This window comes from Petaurus breviceps, unplaced genomic scaffold, assembly GCF_028583685.1.
Source record: "Petaurus breviceps papuanus isolate PSGF00001 unplaced genomic scaffold, PetGlider_PUasm1.0 186, whole genome shotgun sequence".
NCBI lineage: Eukaryota > Metazoa > Chordata > Mammalia > Diprotodontia > Petauridae > Petaurus > Petaurus breviceps.
The window spans coordinates 6,665,406-6,680,421 of record NW_027185798.1 but is presented as its reverse complement, the minus strand read 5'-3'; the positions used below and the strand labels follow the sequence as shown (position 1 = coordinate 6,680,421).

The window sequence follows — 15,016 nt, the reverse complement described above, 5'->3', positions numbered from 1 at the left end:
CTCTCTCTCCCTCTCTCTGTCTCTCTTTCCCTCCCTGTCTCTGTCTCTCTCTTTCTCTGTCTCTGTCTGTCTGTCTCTCTCCCTCCCTCCCTCTCTCCCTCCTCTGGGGAGCTTCATCAAGGGCCAGGCTCGCGGGTCCCCATCGCGAGCTCCTGGCGTTGGCCTGTGTTACAGTGTGTGAATGAGCTGAACCAATGGCTGTCTGCCCTGCGCAAAGTCTGCTTCAACAACCAGGGTATGCTGGGCTCCTACCACCCCGGCATCTTCCGAGGAGAAAAGTGGAGCTGCTGCCACCAGAAGGAAAAGACAAGTAGGAGGGCTTGGCCTGGGGGAGACTGGGGGCCTGGGGAGAGAGATCCTGGGGTGCCCTGCTCAGCGCGAATGAACGGATGTGCCTGTTGGTGACATAAACCCCGGCAGAGAGTTTAAAGGGCACCCAGGGACAGAGATGGGACAAAGACAACCCTAGGCTAGGGGCTAGGCAGATTCTGAGGAGGGAGTGACAGACCATGGTCACCTGGTTGGAGTGGGCAGGGGAGATCAGGGAGGACTTCATGGAGGAGGTGGCACCTTAGATAGACCTTGATGGAAGGAGAAGGAGCATTGACTGAGATGGAAATGGAACTCCACTGTGGGCCTGGGGTGATGGGAGCCACTTCCTACCCTGGTCCCCCGGACCTTGGTTTCCTCCTCTGTAGAGAAGCAGAAGGGATGGGTTCCTGGGTGAGAACTGTTCCTTCTCCGTCGGGACCCCAGACCCCTGAGGCACCCAAGGGTGTCTTCTGTGCTGTTAGCCTGGTGCCAGGTCCCTGTTCCCCCTTAGGATGACAGCATCCAAGAAGTCTCACGACTTCCAACGCCTGCAACAAATTGTGGGGTCATGGAGAGAGCGCCACATTAGGGGCGAGGAGCCCTGCTGCTCTTGTGGCTTTTTCTGTGTGATCCTAAGCAAATTATTGAACTCCTTGGACCTTTGGGTCCGCCATCCATCAAACAGAGGCCATGGTCATGCCTGCCCATTCACCCCTCTTGGCTTTCCCCCCTTTTTCTAGAGGCAGATAGAGTTTCAGAGGCTGTGATGGCTTCTGGACCTGGGGGCTGGGCTTCATCATGTCCTCACCTGCCAGTTCTAGTTAATTCAGTTCACGAAAGGAACAGGGCTGACCTAAGTGTCCTTGCGATGCCTAGAGGAGAACTGGCTTCATTATCGGAAATGCCAGGGGCATGTACCCTTGCAGAGCAAGAGAAGGTAATCCAGCCTCCTCAGACAGAAAAGCAGCCACAAGCCCTGTCTGTACAGGATGCCCGGCACTCACCCATGTGGGGAAGGCAGGATGGGACCTGAGGCATTGCAAAAGGAGAACCAGACTATTCTCCAAGAAAGTCCTGACCCTTCAGCCCTGAAAGAGTCCTTAGCAATCACCCGGTCCAACCTGTCCATTTTACAGATGAAAAAACTAAGTCCAGAGCAGGGATGTGCCTCATTCAACCTCACACAGTCAGTTAGGGGCAGAGCCCTGCCAAGGGCAGTGCCAATGTGCCCACCTGTTATTGGCTGGCAGCTCATTTCTCTGGGCTACAGAAATCCATGTGCTTGTAGGGATGTGGGGGCTAAGGAATGACTCATGGGGAGTTCGGTTTGTTGGCTATTTTTATTCTAAACTTAATAACCATTGCTTTTGGCTATTTCTATCTCACCTCTGGTCCTCCCTGGGAGTCAGCTGGCCTGCTCATGGGCTGGGGCTGTGCCCTCCTGAGGAAGGAAAGGAGGTTTACTAGAAGTTATTAAGAACCAGGCTTTGCACTAAGTACTGTACAATTATCATGTGATCTTTATGACAGTTTTGTGAGTTGAGTGCTATTATTATCCCCATTTTACAGATGGGGAAACTGAGGCAAGCAGAGTCTAAGTGAGTTGCTCAGGATCACACAGCTAATAAGGATCTTAGGCTGGATTTGAATTCAGGACTCTAGAAAGAGCGCTGTAACCACTGAGGCTGCCAGCAATCTTTTCCTCCCTATAGACCCACTCATGTGCTTGTCTGCCTTTCTTTGTATCTGGAGTTCTTAACCTCTTTGTGTGGGTCTGGTGAAGCCTAAGGATCCCTTCTCAGAATATGTAATGGGAATGCAAATTTGGAAGATCTTCCCTGCCCCTAGGCTAAAGTGCACCTGAAGCCTGGGGAGGGAGGCTTGTTTTTCAGTAGATACTTCTTGATTGGCCAGTGAGTCAATAAGGTTGTTACATTCTCTGAGCCAGGAGAAGGCTATATAAGCCCTGATGTGTAGCTTTGTTTTGGGACTCACTTTGAGAAGTGTTCTGTGATTTGATCTGAATTCTGGGAAGCCGTTGTTGAGAGTCCCCCGGCTTTGAAAAACCCAGATGTGGAAACCCAGATGTTGACTGGGTATGGATATAATGGTTGGACAGTTTGGAAAGCTGTCTACTTGATCTGTTTCTGTCTTGATAATTCTGCCTGTATACTTTGAAGTTCGGGGTGCTGACCATTTCCCCTGAACAAGGTAAACGATATATGTCTGACTGATTAAAGTAAGCTTGTTAACCCATTTTGAGTTGCTTTCCTTTATCAAAGCAGATCCAAGAACCTGTGGTGGTGGCAAACCCTGAGGACGCTTGGGGTGCTTGCTGCTACAGAATAATGACTTTAAATGCATAAAATAAACCAGATTACAAAGGAAACTAATTATGTTTAGAGTTTTCAAAATGGGCCGGTAGGTGGCACAGTGGACAGAGCACAGGACCTGAAATCAGGAAGCACTGAGTTCAAATCCAACTTCAGCCACTTAGTAGTTGTGTGACCCTAGGCAAGTCATTTTACCCTTTCTGCCTCAGTTTCCTTATTTGTAAAATGAGCTGGAGAAGGAAATGACAAACCACTCCAGTATCTTTGCCAAAAAAAAATCCTCGAAATAGGTTCAGGAAGAGTCAGACAGGACTGAACAACAATAAAAGTTTTTAAAATATATTTTTGCTTAAGTTCACAGGCCCCAGGTTAGGAGCCCCTGCTCTGTGTGAATTTCCCTGATTTTATGGAAGGAGGGAGGTTTTGCCTTTAGGTTCCTTCTGAGTCCCAGAGGGGGCTGCCCTATCCAGCTGGTGGGATTATAAATCCTGGGGCTGCAATATCTATTGGTTTCTGCTCCCAGGACCTCATCTTCATCCCACCCACTGGCCCTGGCAGGACAAAGCCCCCATTAGTGCCTAGTATATTAAACTTTGCTATTCCAGCTTCCCTCCTGTTCCCTCTCATGGGGGACACCTTGTCTTTCCTGTCTCGTAGGTCTGGGCTGTGACAAAACCCGAAATCGGGTGACCCTGCAAGAGTGGAATGATCCCCTGGACCCGGATCTGGAAGCACAGCTAATCTATAGACATTTGTTGGGCATCCAAGACACAATGCGGTGAGAAGGGCGTCTGTGACCTCCCTCCCCAGTCCTGGCCAAGAGGGCACCCCCAGAGCAGGGAGCCCCCAGAGCAGGAGGCCCCCCGAAGAGGGCGCCCCCAGAGCAGGGAGCCTCCAGAGCAGGGTGCCTCCAGAGCAGGGAGCCCCCAGAGCAGGGAGCTACCAGAGCAGGGAGCCCTCAGAGTAGGGAGCCCCCAGAGTAGGGAGCCCCCAGAGCAGGGAGCCCCCAGAGCAGGGAGCCTAACGACCACCTCTCCTTCCCCTACACCTGGTAGTCAGAAGGAACCCAAACTCCTGGCTTCTTTGCCTTCCTGGGCCCTTGCTTCTTTCCTGATCCAATTTAATTACTTTAGCCAACATTCATGAAGTGTTTCCCGTGAGTAAGATCCTCTCCTAGGTGCTGGGTCCTAGAGACCTTTGGGCAGAGTAGTGGGGGGTGGGGAGAAAAGGGAGGGAGAGAAGGAAACTCATGGCAAGTCCCCAAGAAGCTTTGACTAGATGACTCTGGAGGTCCATGAGTTATCTGGGCCTCATTATGGCCATGCAAGGACAGTGGTTAGAAGTAAGACCACCAGGATGGCCATGCTAGACCACTTGGCTTGAAATCAGGAAGAACTGAGTTCAAATCCTGTGTGACTGTGAGTCCCCTAGTCTCTCTGGGCCTCAGTTTCCCCTCCTGTAAAACAAAGATGTTGGTCTTGGTAGCCTGGGAGGTCCCCTCTGGTTCCGAATCTATGGTCTGATGCCTTCAGATCTTGGTATGGTGAATGTGACTCATCTTTTTATGAAGAGAAATGGCACAAGAGATATTCCTCAGTTTCTTCACCTGTTAAAAGAGGGAGTTGGATCCTTCTAGATCTGAAATTTCAGATTCTAATTCTCTCACTCAGGGCTCTTTCCTTCCCAGAGAAGGGGGTATAAGTTGATGTTTCAGACGATCTAGGTGCTCATTCCTCTTTCAAATTTTGAAAGGAATGCTGGATTTAAACAGGCTTCTTCATGAGAGCAGGACAGGCTTTCCAGGATCCTCTTGTCTCTCCCAGGTCAAAGCAGTGAATCAAGACTCACTGGGGGAAGGATTGGATGGTTGGGTAGGGCAAGACCAAACCATGGTGGAGATGGTTTAAGACCAAGGAGAGCATACAGGCTGGCCTAAGGTGTAGAGTGCTGGGCCTGGGATCAAGGAGACCTGCATTCAAATCCTATCTCTGAGCCTTACTAGCCGCGAGACCCAGGGCAAAGCGTGTGACCTCTCAAAGCCTCAGTTATCTTATCTGTAAAATGGGGGAAATGATAATTTCCACCTCCCAGGGTTCTGAGGATTTTGTGTGAATTTAAAATGTTAAATAAATGTTACCTGGTATTATTATTAGTAATCTAAAATGATTATTGTGAACGATCCCCCTCCCCCTCCTCATGCTACTGCAGACACACAGTGGCCAGTCATCCAAGGGCTCTCTCAGGAGCGAGAGAAGGCACACCCTTGGTCTAAACTTGTCCGTTTTCCTTCCCCTCATCAGTGGAAAGTACCTGGAGCTGACTGCCCTGGGGGCTGCTGGGAATATCCCCAACGCCCAAAGTGAAGGTAGGCCCCCGACAGACCCTCCCAAACCCCTCTCCTCCCATTCCAGGACAAACTAACACAGCCCTTCCCAGGCTGTTGGATTAATTCTGATTCTAGAGTCAGAGCACTGGGTTCAAATCCCACTTGAGACACTCACCAAGGCCTCAGTTTCCTCATCTGTAAAATAATGGAATTGAACTAGATCTGAAGTCTCTTCTATGATCGTTTCTGTGGGACTTTGGGCAAATCACTTAAAGTTCCCTGGGCCTCAGTTATCCCTTCTCTAAAGTGGGAAGGTTGTACTAGCTGGCCTCCTAGGGCCCTTCCAGCTCTGAACCTATGGAAGTCTGGCCCCATGGAAGGTCCTGAGGACTCAGTGGCCCTTACCAGCTGCTCTGGGGATGGTCTTTCCCTAGCCCCTGAGGATGGCCCCACCCAGCTGTTCCAGGTACTCCAGGACCTAGAAGATGCCCACCGCTCTGGTCCTCTGACTACAGCAGACCAGGAGAAGAACTATCTCTTGGAGTTGCAGACGTGAGGCTGAGCTCTGCTCCCCTCAGGCCCAGGCCCTGCCCCGATGCCATTCATCCCATCCTCTGCCTCCTGCTGGACTATTTATTCCCAGGAAACTCCCTGTCATGCTGGCCACCTAGGAGCTCTGCTTTGGAGATCTGTATGTGGCCTAGGTGACCCACCAGGCCCCTTGGTCCCTGCCACTGCCCTCACTTCTGCACAAAGCTCAGCCCTTGGCTGCAAACCACACCCTCCTCCCCCATTTCCATGAGCACTTTAGGGACCTGAGTCTGTTCCTGGGCTGTGCAGAGGCTCTATTCTGAGGTGTCAGGAAAGCAGTGGGAGGCTGAAGGCCCCCTGGCTGGGGAAGGGAACAGAGACATCCATGCCCTGGTTTCCTGGGATGGGTCACTGGGTCCCCAGGCTTGGCAGCCCCAGACCCTCCTCATCGCTTGTCCCCCACCCTTGGCCCCCTCGGAGTACACCCTTGATTCTAACATTCCATGAGGTTCACAGTTGGGGAACTTGGGAGCTGGGGGGAGGGAAAGGGGTGCTGTGATTACTCATTAGCACTTGGTGGTTCTAAGTGTTCCTCACTCTGCTGCCTTCCATGACTGGTGTCCCTGGTCTCCCAGCTGTTTTCCCATCCTAGGGAGGAAGTTTGGAGAGCCAAGTCCCCTGGGAGGGGTTGAGGAAGGAAGAAAATAGATCTGTCATCTTCTCTGCTCCCTGTCCCCCACTCCCAGCATGGTCACTCAGCCTCTGAGGAACTGGGGCTCCTGGGGCTCCCCAGGGCCAGGACTCTGGATCCAGCTTCCTGACTCATCCCCAGGGGTGGGAAGCGTCAGGCAGCCCCACTTCCTCCCATGCCAAGCAGCCTGTCCCCTTAGCTGGGCATCACTGCAGATTGCAATAAACTTTCGTTTACCAATATTGGACTGGGGCTCTGGTCCTCTCTTTTGGGAAGGGCGAAGGGGAGGCAGAGCTAGGGAGGGGAGAGATCTAGGAACAGGGACCAACCTATAGAATAGGGAGAGGCACAGAGAAGGATGCTTGGGATCAGGGGGGGGGGTAAAAAAAATGGACCCCTGTAGGAGGCAGTGCTTAGGGAAAGAGCCCAAAGGCTGAATGGTTAAGAGCCATCAGTCAGTCAATGGGCAAGCCTTTAGTAGGTGCCTCCTCTGCATGAGGCTCAGTGCTAAGGGTTAGGGGTATAAAATCAAAAGTCAAACTGTCTCTGTCCACAGAAAGGCAGCAAATGCAAAGAGAAGGGACAGAGACAATTTATATGGCACCAGCTGTGTGCCAGGCACTTTCTACAAATATTACCTCATCTGATGCTCACAGAAACCCTAGGAGATAGGGGCTATTATTATCATCCCCATTTTATAGATGAGGGAAACTGAGACAAACTGAGGTTACATGACTTGCCCAGGGTCACGCAGCTAGGATTGGAATAATCACAACTAACATTTCTAAAGTGCTTTTTATGGGCCAAGTACTAGGCTAAGGACTTTACAATTATTACTTCATTTGACCCTCACAACCCTGGGAGGTGGGAGCTATTATTATCCCCATTTTGTAGATGAGGGAAACTGAGGTTAAGTGACTTGCCCAGGGTGACACAGTATCAGAAGTCCAATATGAACTCTGGTCTTCTAGTTCTTCCTGACTTTAGACCCAGAGTGCCACCCATTGTACCACCCAGCTGCCTTTGGCAGTAACCAGAGGCCTTAAGGAATTCAAAGGAAAGACAGAATACTTTTAGCAAAGGGCATCAAGGAAAACTTCTTGGAGGAAATGGCATTTGAGCCTGACCTGGAATGGGTGGGTAGGACATGGGAGGCATGGATAAAGGGTGTGCTGTGCGGGTAGAAGGAATATTAGTTAAAGGCCAGGGCAATTGCTCCAATGCCTCATTCAAGTTTGTTTCCTGGTTCACGAACCAGAAGCCAAGAGGTTTGAATCCCAGTTACCTTTGTGACCTTGGGCCAGTCCCTTGTGGGGTCTCAGTTTGTCATCTGTAAAATGAATATTTTGTAGGAGATGATCTTGAAAGTCCCTTGCAGCTCCAAACATGTCCTGCTGGGATTCCCTGAGAACTGAGATCTTTATATACTGTCAATACTCAACAACCAGTGAGCACCTGCTGTATACGAGGCACTGTGCTAGGCTGATTGCTTAAGATTGAAACTATGAGCCTTTTAGGTCCTTGGGTGCTGCAGATGCTAAAATGAGTTCTTCCCTCCCCTTAAGATTCCCATCACTTCTGCCTCAGCCCTTGGTTGCCCCTTTTTGGGGAGATCCCAATGCCCTTTGACATTGCCTCCACCTACAGAAGAACGAAAGGTCACCAAGGGTCAGGAGGAGGTTTATGAAGGGTGGGGCACAGCATCCTGTCTGTAGGCATAGAAGTAAGCCAGTGGGCACCGAAAACCCAAAGATGAAAGAGAGAGGGTAAACTCCCAAAGAAGAAGAAAAGAGATGGTGCTAAGAGGGGCTAGCCTTGTCCAGGGGGGTAAAGCAAAGGAGGAGAGGATGGATGGGGGGGGGGGTTTAGAATGCAGAACGCTGTGCCAAATGCAAAAGGATCCCTGGGGGTCACTGTTGCCTTGGTCTGAAAATGTACTTTGACTTATGTTTTATTGCATTTTTATTTATTTTGTTACATTTCCCAGTTACATTTTGTTTCATCAACTATTTCCCAGTTACCTTTTAAAGAGAGGCCTGGGAAGCCTAGAGGGTGGGGAGCCTGGAAGTGTGCTTGAGGCTGGAAGGGTAGAAGCTGGTAAGGACAAAACGTAGGTTTAGCAGTCAGGCAGAGGGAGAAGTGATCGGAGGAGGTATTTCAAAGCTCACAGAACCAACGTTGTTATGGGACGTGGTAAGAGCTAAGACATGACCAGCCCCATGAGGGGCTTGGATGGAAAGAAGATGGAACTGCCATTCCCCCCGAAAGAGTCTAAGTGAGCCCATAGGGCTCATTTAGTCCTTGGAAATTTTGAAGGACTCAAGGACGTGTGCCCTCTGCTTCACCGACATCCCTGCAGTGTGTGAAATCCCCCAATTAGATGGGAAGCTACTCCGGGGCAGGGACTGTCATTGCCTCTTTTTTGTATGTCCAGAGGTCATAAAGGTGCTTAATAAATGCTGACTGATTGATTGATCACAGGGTTGCCGTGAGGACTAAATTAGACATGTATAAAAAGCGCTTGGTTCAATGCCTCGAGCAACGGGAGGTGCTTAAAAAACATTGATTGGTTCACTGTTACAAATGCATTCAGTCCATTCATGAGCGTCCAAAAGGCCCATGAACTGGGAAGCGGGTGGGCAGAGACTGTCCATTTCTAGGCTGAAGGGTCTAGACCGGAGGCAGGAGTCGGAGACACGGAGTCAGCCAGTGACCGCCTGTGATGCGGCGGCAAGGAGAACTTGCACAATCAGAGGCTTGTGGCTGGGCTGGCCTGAGAATTCTCACCGGCGTTATTGACCAGACGGGTCAGTTTCCAGGTCTGAGACACAGGATGTGGCTGGGCAGCGTTTGGTGAGATTCGTGAGAATGCGGAGAAGCAGCGCTCAATCAGACGTTCGTGTCTGAGTCCGCGGGTTCCCGAGGCCGACTCCTCCGAGACCGCCGAGGGAGGGACCCTCGGGGACCACCGAGTGTCCTCTGCCTTGGGCCTCCCTCCCGGTGCCTCCGCGTTATACGGGAACAAACCCTACGAGGCAGGTGCTATTTCAGATGGGAAACCTGAGGCGGAGAGGTCTGGACGAGGATTCGAACTCAGGTCCAAGCCTGGCTTTCTTCCCCACGGCACAGAGAGGGGCAGAGGGAAGGTTGGGGAGCGGCAGGCTCAGGCCAGGGACCTCGGCAACGGGGGCACCCACGGGGGGGGGGGGGGTAGGGAACGGCCAGGGGCTGCGGTCTTCAAGGGGAGGTTGTGAAAGTGAAAGCAGGAGGAGGGGGCGCCGGGTGAGGAATGCGGCATACGCTGAGACACGGTCTCGCTCTCCGAGGGCCATTCCCATCCCTCCATTTAACTGAGGAGGAAACCGAGGCACAGAGAGGGATGGTGATTTGCTTAAAATGACGCAGGAAATCAGTGGCAGAGGAGGATTAGAACCCCGGTCCTCCTCTCCGGCCTGCGTCTCCAGCGCTTTACCAGCCGGCGTCAGAGTCCGGGCCCACCAGCGGCAGCGCTAGAGCCGCGTCGCCCCCTCGCGGAGATTAAAGGATGCAACGCCGGCCACGCATGCGCACGCGAATCTACTACTCCTAGCTCCTCCCCTGGGGGGGCGGTGGCCGGGCTGCGCATGTGCCGACCTTCCTCTCTGACTCCCTCCTTCCCTTTCTGTTCCGTCTGGCTGCAGAGCGCAATACTTCCTGTTCCGCCGTGGACGCGCATGCGCGAGTTCCCCTCGGATTCCCGGCGTGCCCCGGAAGCGGAAGTTGGCCGGCCAGGAAGCGCCCGAGGTAGCGGCGGCGGCGAAGGATGAACGCGCCTCCGGCCTTCGAGTCCTTCCTTCTCTTTGAGGGCGAGAAGAAGTGAGCGCGGCCGCGGGGCGGGAGGGCCGAGCGGGGCTGCCGCGTGACCCTGGGCGGGAGGGGCCTCAGTTTTCCCCTCCGTACACTGGGGGTGTCCTTCCGGGCCGCCCCCGCCCCGGGCCTCAGTTTCCTCATCTGCCTAGCGCGTCCCCACCGGGACAGCCCCTTTCTGGGGAGACGAGGGTCCTCACGTCACGTGCGCCGGTGGCACCTCCGTGTTACAGAGGAGGAAACTGAGGCCGGCAGTGACCCGGCTGTCCCGCCTAGGGAAGAAGCCGGGGACGCCCGTCCTCGTGGGTTGTGAGAAAGCGCGATGAAAACGCCCCGAGTCGAGGTTTGGGTCCCGGCCCCGGCCTGGGGCCTCGGCTGTCCCGTCTGTGAAATGGCGCCGGGCGGCCCCTCACGGTCTGCTCTCCCTCCCCAGGATCACCATTAACAAGGACACCAAAGTGCCCAATGCCTGCCTGTTCACCATCAACAAGGAGGACCACACGCTGGGGAACATCATCAAGTCGTAAGTGCGGCCGCGGCCCCTGCAGCGGGGCCGGAACAGGGGGTCCGGAGGCTTGGCCGGGGCCGTGTGCGGGGCCTCCAGCGCGGCCGGAGGAGGGGGTCCGGAGGCGCCGGGCCTTTTACCCCATTTTCCTTCGCAGACCCTTCAGTACCTTCCGATTCCCACAGAATAAAACTCCCGGCTTGGTATTTGAGGCTCCCCAGCGTCTGATCCCTTTTGTTGTTAATTTTTGTCCAACTGTGACCTCCTGTGGGGTTTTTGTGGCAGATACGGGAGTGGTTTGCCATTTCCTTCTGAGGCAAATCGGGTTAAGTGACTTGCCCAGGGTCACACCGCTGGTAAGTTCCAGAGGCCAGATTTGCACTCAGGAAGGTGATTTCTGGAGTTCAGGGCCAGCACTGTCCATTGTGCCACCCAGCCACCAGGTCTGATCCGTAGGCTACATTTAAAATAACTTTTCGTTGACACCTTTTTTTTTAATGTAATCTTTATTTCTCACTGAAAAACATTTCAGTCAGACTAACCGAAACATCAAAAAAATGTGGCTTTTTATGCAAGATTCTGCATCCGCCGTCTTCCCGCTCTGCAAAGAGGTGCATTTTTTCTGTGGGCCAAGCTTGGTTATTAGAATATTACAGCATGAGGTTTCTGTTATTTTGTGCTTTCCCTAGTGTTGTCATCGTGTTTGCCTGGTTCTGCGAGCTTCACTTTGCATCATTCTATTTGAGTCTTCCTGTATGTTTTCGTCGTGGTTGCTGCTTCTTATAGCAGACAGAATAATTCACTTCTCTTTAGGGATCGCAGTATAGTTAGCCATTTCCCATCACGGATCTCTTTTGTTCCTACTTCAGTGCTGCCCCATAGCTGCCTTTTTAGGCTTATTTCTCTCCTTATCGTGTCAAAACCTTTTTGCAGCAGTCAGTCCAGTTTCCTCAAGGTCCCTTCCCAGTGCTGTGCACATTCACCTGCCTCTTGACTTTGCCTCCCCCTGCTTGCTTGCTATGTCCTCCCACCACTCTCTCCACATCTTCTCTGTCCACTTAGATCCATCTCTTCTAGAAGATCTTTCCTGGACTCCGACAGGGAATGTTAAATGCCTTTCTGTTCCCCACAGTATTGCTCTGTTTCATGCCTTGCACACAGTTGGTGCCCAGTAAATTTCTTTTAAATTTTACATTAATTTGTGTTGCTTACTGGGCAAGTACGTTACCATCATTCCACCTTAGCCATATTTAAAAATATAAAATCAAGAAATATTTGTGGGGCGGCTAAGTGGCACAGTGAATAACACCAGCCTTGGAGTCAAGACCAGAATTCAAATCTGGCTTTAGACACTTAACACTTACTGGACGTGTGACCTTGGGCAAGTCACTTAACCCCAATTGTCCTGCCATGCCCCCTCCATTTTTTTTTTTTTTTGTTCAGGTGTTCTATTTAATAGAGCCTTGGTAGATAGCAGGAGAGTTAAGAGGCTTAGCTAAGAAACAGTCCCTGCTCTTGTGGACGCTAACAGAGTCTCAGAGATCCCCAGATCACAATACTGTAGGATACATAAATGCATTAGAAAGCTGCAGACCAGGGTGGCTAGGTGGTGCAGTGAATAGAGCACCAGCCCTGGAGTCAGGAGGACCTGAGTTAAAATCCGGCCTCAGACACACAAAAACTAGCTGTGTGACCTTGGGCAAGTCACTTAACCCTAATTGCCCTCTGAAAAGCAAAAAAAAAAAGCTGCAGACCAATGCTGTCAGGTCTGAGTCACATCATCACAGCATGAGGTCAGGGAGTCTGGGGGAGGGGCTATTTGGGTTGGACTTTAGAGAAGAAAGAATTCATCTGGCAAAGAAGGGGAAGGAAAGGAAAGATACTCCAAGCAGGAAGGGAGCTGTGTTCTTGGAGCCAGCCAGTGGGGCTGAGAGGAGAGTGAGATAAGGGGAAGGCTACTTGGGGTGACAGAAGTCTGAGATTGGCTCAGTGAGCAGACAGGATAGAGATGAGCCTTCCTCCACTTGGTCAGTGCATTCATTAGTTTTTCCTCCATGCCATCCCAGGAGGCAGCAGGGTAGTATACTGTACAGAGCTGGCCCTGGATTCAGTGGCAGAGATGGTGCTGGCTTATGTTGGTGAAAGGAATTTGCTCACCTGGGACTTCTATATACCACTAAAATCCCAACAGCAATCTGCTGCTGTGGGGAAAAACATGCTTGTTGTAGGTAGAGCTTGGAGTCCTGAAGACTGGGAAAGGTAATTTTTACCAACAAAACTCACTTTGTTATTTAAAGCAAAAACACTGTCAGAAGTTTGGGTGAGCCTGTGGGATTTGGGCCTTGTCACCCTATGAAACATCTGCTCCCTAGGATGTTCTGGGGGCTTTTAACTTACAGTGGGCTTTAAAGTCTTGTTCCATAATAACAGAAAATTTCCAGAGGCCTGCTTTATACACATACAGCCTTGGCTGCCTGGTACCATGTCACAAAAGGCCGAGAATCTTACACATCAGTGGCTGGCTTAAACCCCGTAAAAACCTCCAGGCTATAATCATGGCTAGACTTGGAAAGAAAGACATGGCTGCAGCAGGGTCTTTAGCATCAGTGTGATAAGAACAACTTCACCATGATTTAAAGAATGTCTTGGAAATCTCGTGTTCAGTGCCAAGTAATGTAAAGTAAGTCATTGCAGCAACAGACATTGTAGACTAAGCATTTTTAAAATTTGTAAAAAGTTGAAGTTTTATTGTATAAAATGATTATTATATTACCCAGTAATTCACTGTACAGGTGAGGGGGGTCTGTGTGGAACAGGGCAGATGAGAGTGCACAGTGGGAAGGGAATCTATTCATTGGGCTTACCTTGGTCTCCTTTTCTGTGTTTCAGACAGCTACTCAAAGACCCTCAGGTGCTGTTTGCAGGCTATAAAGTCCCCCACCCACTGGAACACAAAATCATCATTCGTGTACAGACCACTCCGGATTACAGCCCTCAGGAAGCTTTCACTAATGCCATCACTGATTTGATCAGTGAGCTCTCCTTGTTGGAGGAGCGCTTCCGGGTAAGGATCGCCAGCAGGTGGGCATGAAGCACCCTGCCAGCTCTAGAGTTGGGGGAGTGGTCACAGGGATGGGCTTATCTTGAGAACAGACTCTGGCAGAGATTTGTTGCTCTGATGCTTTCCCCACCGTGTTGGCAGCTTGTTCCCTGTAAGGGACAGCCCTTGTTTCTTACTGCTGGAGCCTGACTTTTAATGTCCTTTCTGAGTGTAGTCTCAATCAGAGTGCTTTCAGCCCCAGGTGGCTCAGTTGTTGTTTTTGTTTTTTTTGTCTTAAACTGATGGCCTTCCACATAAAAAGATCAGCCCTGAGAACACTTCTGAGTCACCCAGACTTTCTCTTCCCCCTGAGATAAGGGACAACTAAGTTCACTCCCATGAAGGTCATTCCTGGTGGAGACACTAAATTAGACTGTGCTCTTAGCCCCCCCATTCCCTCCTCTCTATATCTTCATGGCTATGTTGGTAATGACTCTGAAAGGCCAAAGTCAAGTCCAAAGACACTTGTCTAAGTAGACGCTGTGGTTAGTGGATTTCTTGCCTACAGTCAAATAACTGTTGTGAAGTAGCCTGTGTGTAGGTGTTGTATTACTGTTTCCCTTCCTAGAATAGAGAACATTTGAACTCCATCAATTGTGGTATGCCCAGAACTTACCTTGAGATCCTAATACATCTTGTTCAGGAATTTTAGCCCTGACTCATTGACTAAATTTGTTTTTTTCCATTCTAGGTCGCTATCAAAGACAAACAAGAAGGAATCGAATAGTTCTGCAGTTTCCATAGAATTAGGAGCACAGAAATTCTTCCTCCCCTTTGACATCCAATGTGGGGGGAGGAGGGGAAGCTGTCTTACTGCTTTTGTCTTGGTGGACTACTCCTGTAATTTCCTCATAAATGTATTTCTTACCTCCGAGTCACTTTCAGTATCTCATGTAGCAATTTTTAGCCATCTTCAAAATTCTGCTTGCCATGAAATCACACAGTGATAGTTTGGCCAGTGTGGGCTGGAGACTATTAGAGGGAGATGGAGTCATTAGTTTAATTAGAACGAAAGAATAGGGGCAGCTAGGTGGCGCGGTGAGTAAAGTGCCAGCCCCGGAGTCGGTTCCGGACTCAGACACTTAACACCTACACAAAAAAACTAGCTGTGTAACCTTGGGCAAGTAACCCCAATTACCCTAAAAAAAAAAAGAATGAAAGAATAATTGGTGATGGCGCTCTGTCTTGCTGCCATAGATGGTGTGCTGCAGAGCATCGGACAAGCTGCCAATCAGGATTCCAAGCTCCATCTTGCTCACACCTAGTCCAGTAAGCCTGTGGTTTTTAAAGCCATGTATAGGACCTGGCCACTAAGTCAGGAAAGCTATTACCTGGTGTTGAGAAACTCGGACCTAGTTAGCTATCTCTCTCT

At 50.8% G+C, this 15,016-nt stretch overlaps 2 protein-coding genes across 3 annotated transcripts in view; both read left to right on the top strand.

Moving 5' to 3' along the window:
- LOC138162353 (ras GTPase-activating protein 4-like) overlaps window positions 1-6,414 on the top strand; it is a 47,803-nt gene extending 41,389 nt beyond the window's left edge. The window contains exons 18-21 of the mRNA XM_069089451.1: window positions 175-310; window positions 3,303-3,423; window positions 4,946-5,010; window positions 5,406-6,414. Of these exons, the coding sequence (XP_068945552.1) occupies window positions 175-310; window positions 3,303-3,423; window positions 4,946-5,010; window positions 5,406-5,527 (444 nt within the window). The 3' untranslated portion in view covers window positions 5,528-6,414. The remainder of the gene's footprint in view (window positions 1-174; window positions 311-3,302; window positions 3,424-4,945; window positions 5,011-5,405) is intronic.
- Window positions 6,415-9,892: 3,478 nt separating this feature from the next.
- POLR2J (RNA polymerase II subunit J) lies at window positions 9,893-14,518 on the top strand. 2 transcript variants are annotated; one of them, XM_069089448.1, is made up of 4 exons: window positions 9,893-10,048; window positions 10,473-10,562; window positions 13,434-13,608; window positions 14,336-14,518. In XM_069089448.1, exons 1-4 carry the CDS (start codon window positions 9,996-9,998, stop codon window positions 14,369-14,371), a joined length of 354 nt encoding a protein of 117 aa, XP_068945549.1. In that variant the 5' UTR covers window positions 9,893-9,995; the 3' UTR covers window positions 14,372-14,518. The 2 variants fall into 2 exon arrangements, with proteins under 2 accessions (XP_068945549.1, XP_068945550.1); XM_069089449.1 differs by lacking the exon at window positions 10,473-10,562 and having other exon boundaries at window positions 9,919-10,048.
- Window positions 14,519-15,016: the final 498 nt, after the last annotated feature.

Coding starts and splice junctions, on each gene's coding strand:
- POLR2J (XM_069089448.1), top strand. CDS start 9,996: ATGAACGCGCCTCCGGCCTTCGAGTCCTTCCTTCTCTTTGAGGGCGAG. Junction 10,049..10,472: donor CTCTTTGAGGGCGAGAAGAA/GTGAGCGCGGCC, acceptor CTCCCTCCCCAG/GATCACCATTAACAAGGACA. Junction 13,609..14,335: donor TGTTGGAGGAGCGCTTCCGG/GTAAGGATCGCC, acceptor TTTCCATTCTAG/GTCGCTATCAAAGACAAACA.